This window comes from Acanthamoeba castellanii, assembly GCF_000313135.1.
Source record: "Acanthamoeba castellanii str. Neff unplaced genomic scaffold scf7180000084758, whole genome shotgun sequence".
In the NCBI taxonomy this organism is placed as follows: Eukaryota; Discosea; order Longamoebia; family Acanthamoebidae; genus Acanthamoeba; species Acanthamoeba castellanii.
Genome location: NW_004457380.1, coordinates 581,740 through 582,251, shown reverse-complemented (window position 1 = coordinate 582,251; position 512 = coordinate 581,740). Strand labels below are relative to the sequence as shown.

The following is a 512-nucleotide window of genomic DNA, read 5'->3' as shown; positions in this document are numbered from 1 at the left end:
GCTGACTTGTGGGCTGGGGCCAAACAGAGCGGCGGCGAGGAATCACGTCGAAGTGCTGCGCGTGCTGCTCGCTCTGCCGCATCCACAAGTGCGTGCGCCCTTTCCTTCTTTCAAAGACAAAACACTGACAATGTTGTCGTGTCGTGTCGTGTCGTGTCGTGTGCGCACGTGTGTTCTCTGACTGAACGCCAGTTGGACGCCCGCGCCAATCTGGGCCTCACCGCGCTGCACTACGCGGCCGGCAACGGAGCCGCCGAGGCTCTCCAGCTCTTGCTCAACGTACGAGCCCGAGCCCACCCCTTTTCTTTTTCGATTTTTTTATATTTGTTGTTCCAAATAATAATCACACTTTCCAATTTGTGTGATCGGGCGCAGCACGGCGCGCGATATCAGATGAAGGACCTGCGCCAGCGCACGCCGCACTACTTGGCCCAGCACAACAACCACGCCCAGTGCGCCGCCATCCTCGAGGCGCACAGGGCCAGGCGCATCGCAGAGCTCCAAAAGCAAGC

The 512-nt window shown here is 59.2% G+C and overlaps 1 protein-coding gene across 1 annotated transcript; it reads left to right on the top strand.

Moving 5' to 3' along the window:
- Positions 1 to 130: 130 nt before the first annotated feature.
- ACA1_217480 (Notch, putative) lies at positions 131 to 452 on the top strand (the record flags this gene model as incomplete). The annotated part of the gene is made up of 3 exons (XM_004337140.1): positions 131 to 148; positions 193 to 279; positions 376 to 452. Coding segments are annotated over 3 exons (182 nt in total), but the record flags the coding sequence as incomplete, so codon positions are not given.
- Between the last annotated feature and the right edge of the window lie 60 nt (positions 453 to 512).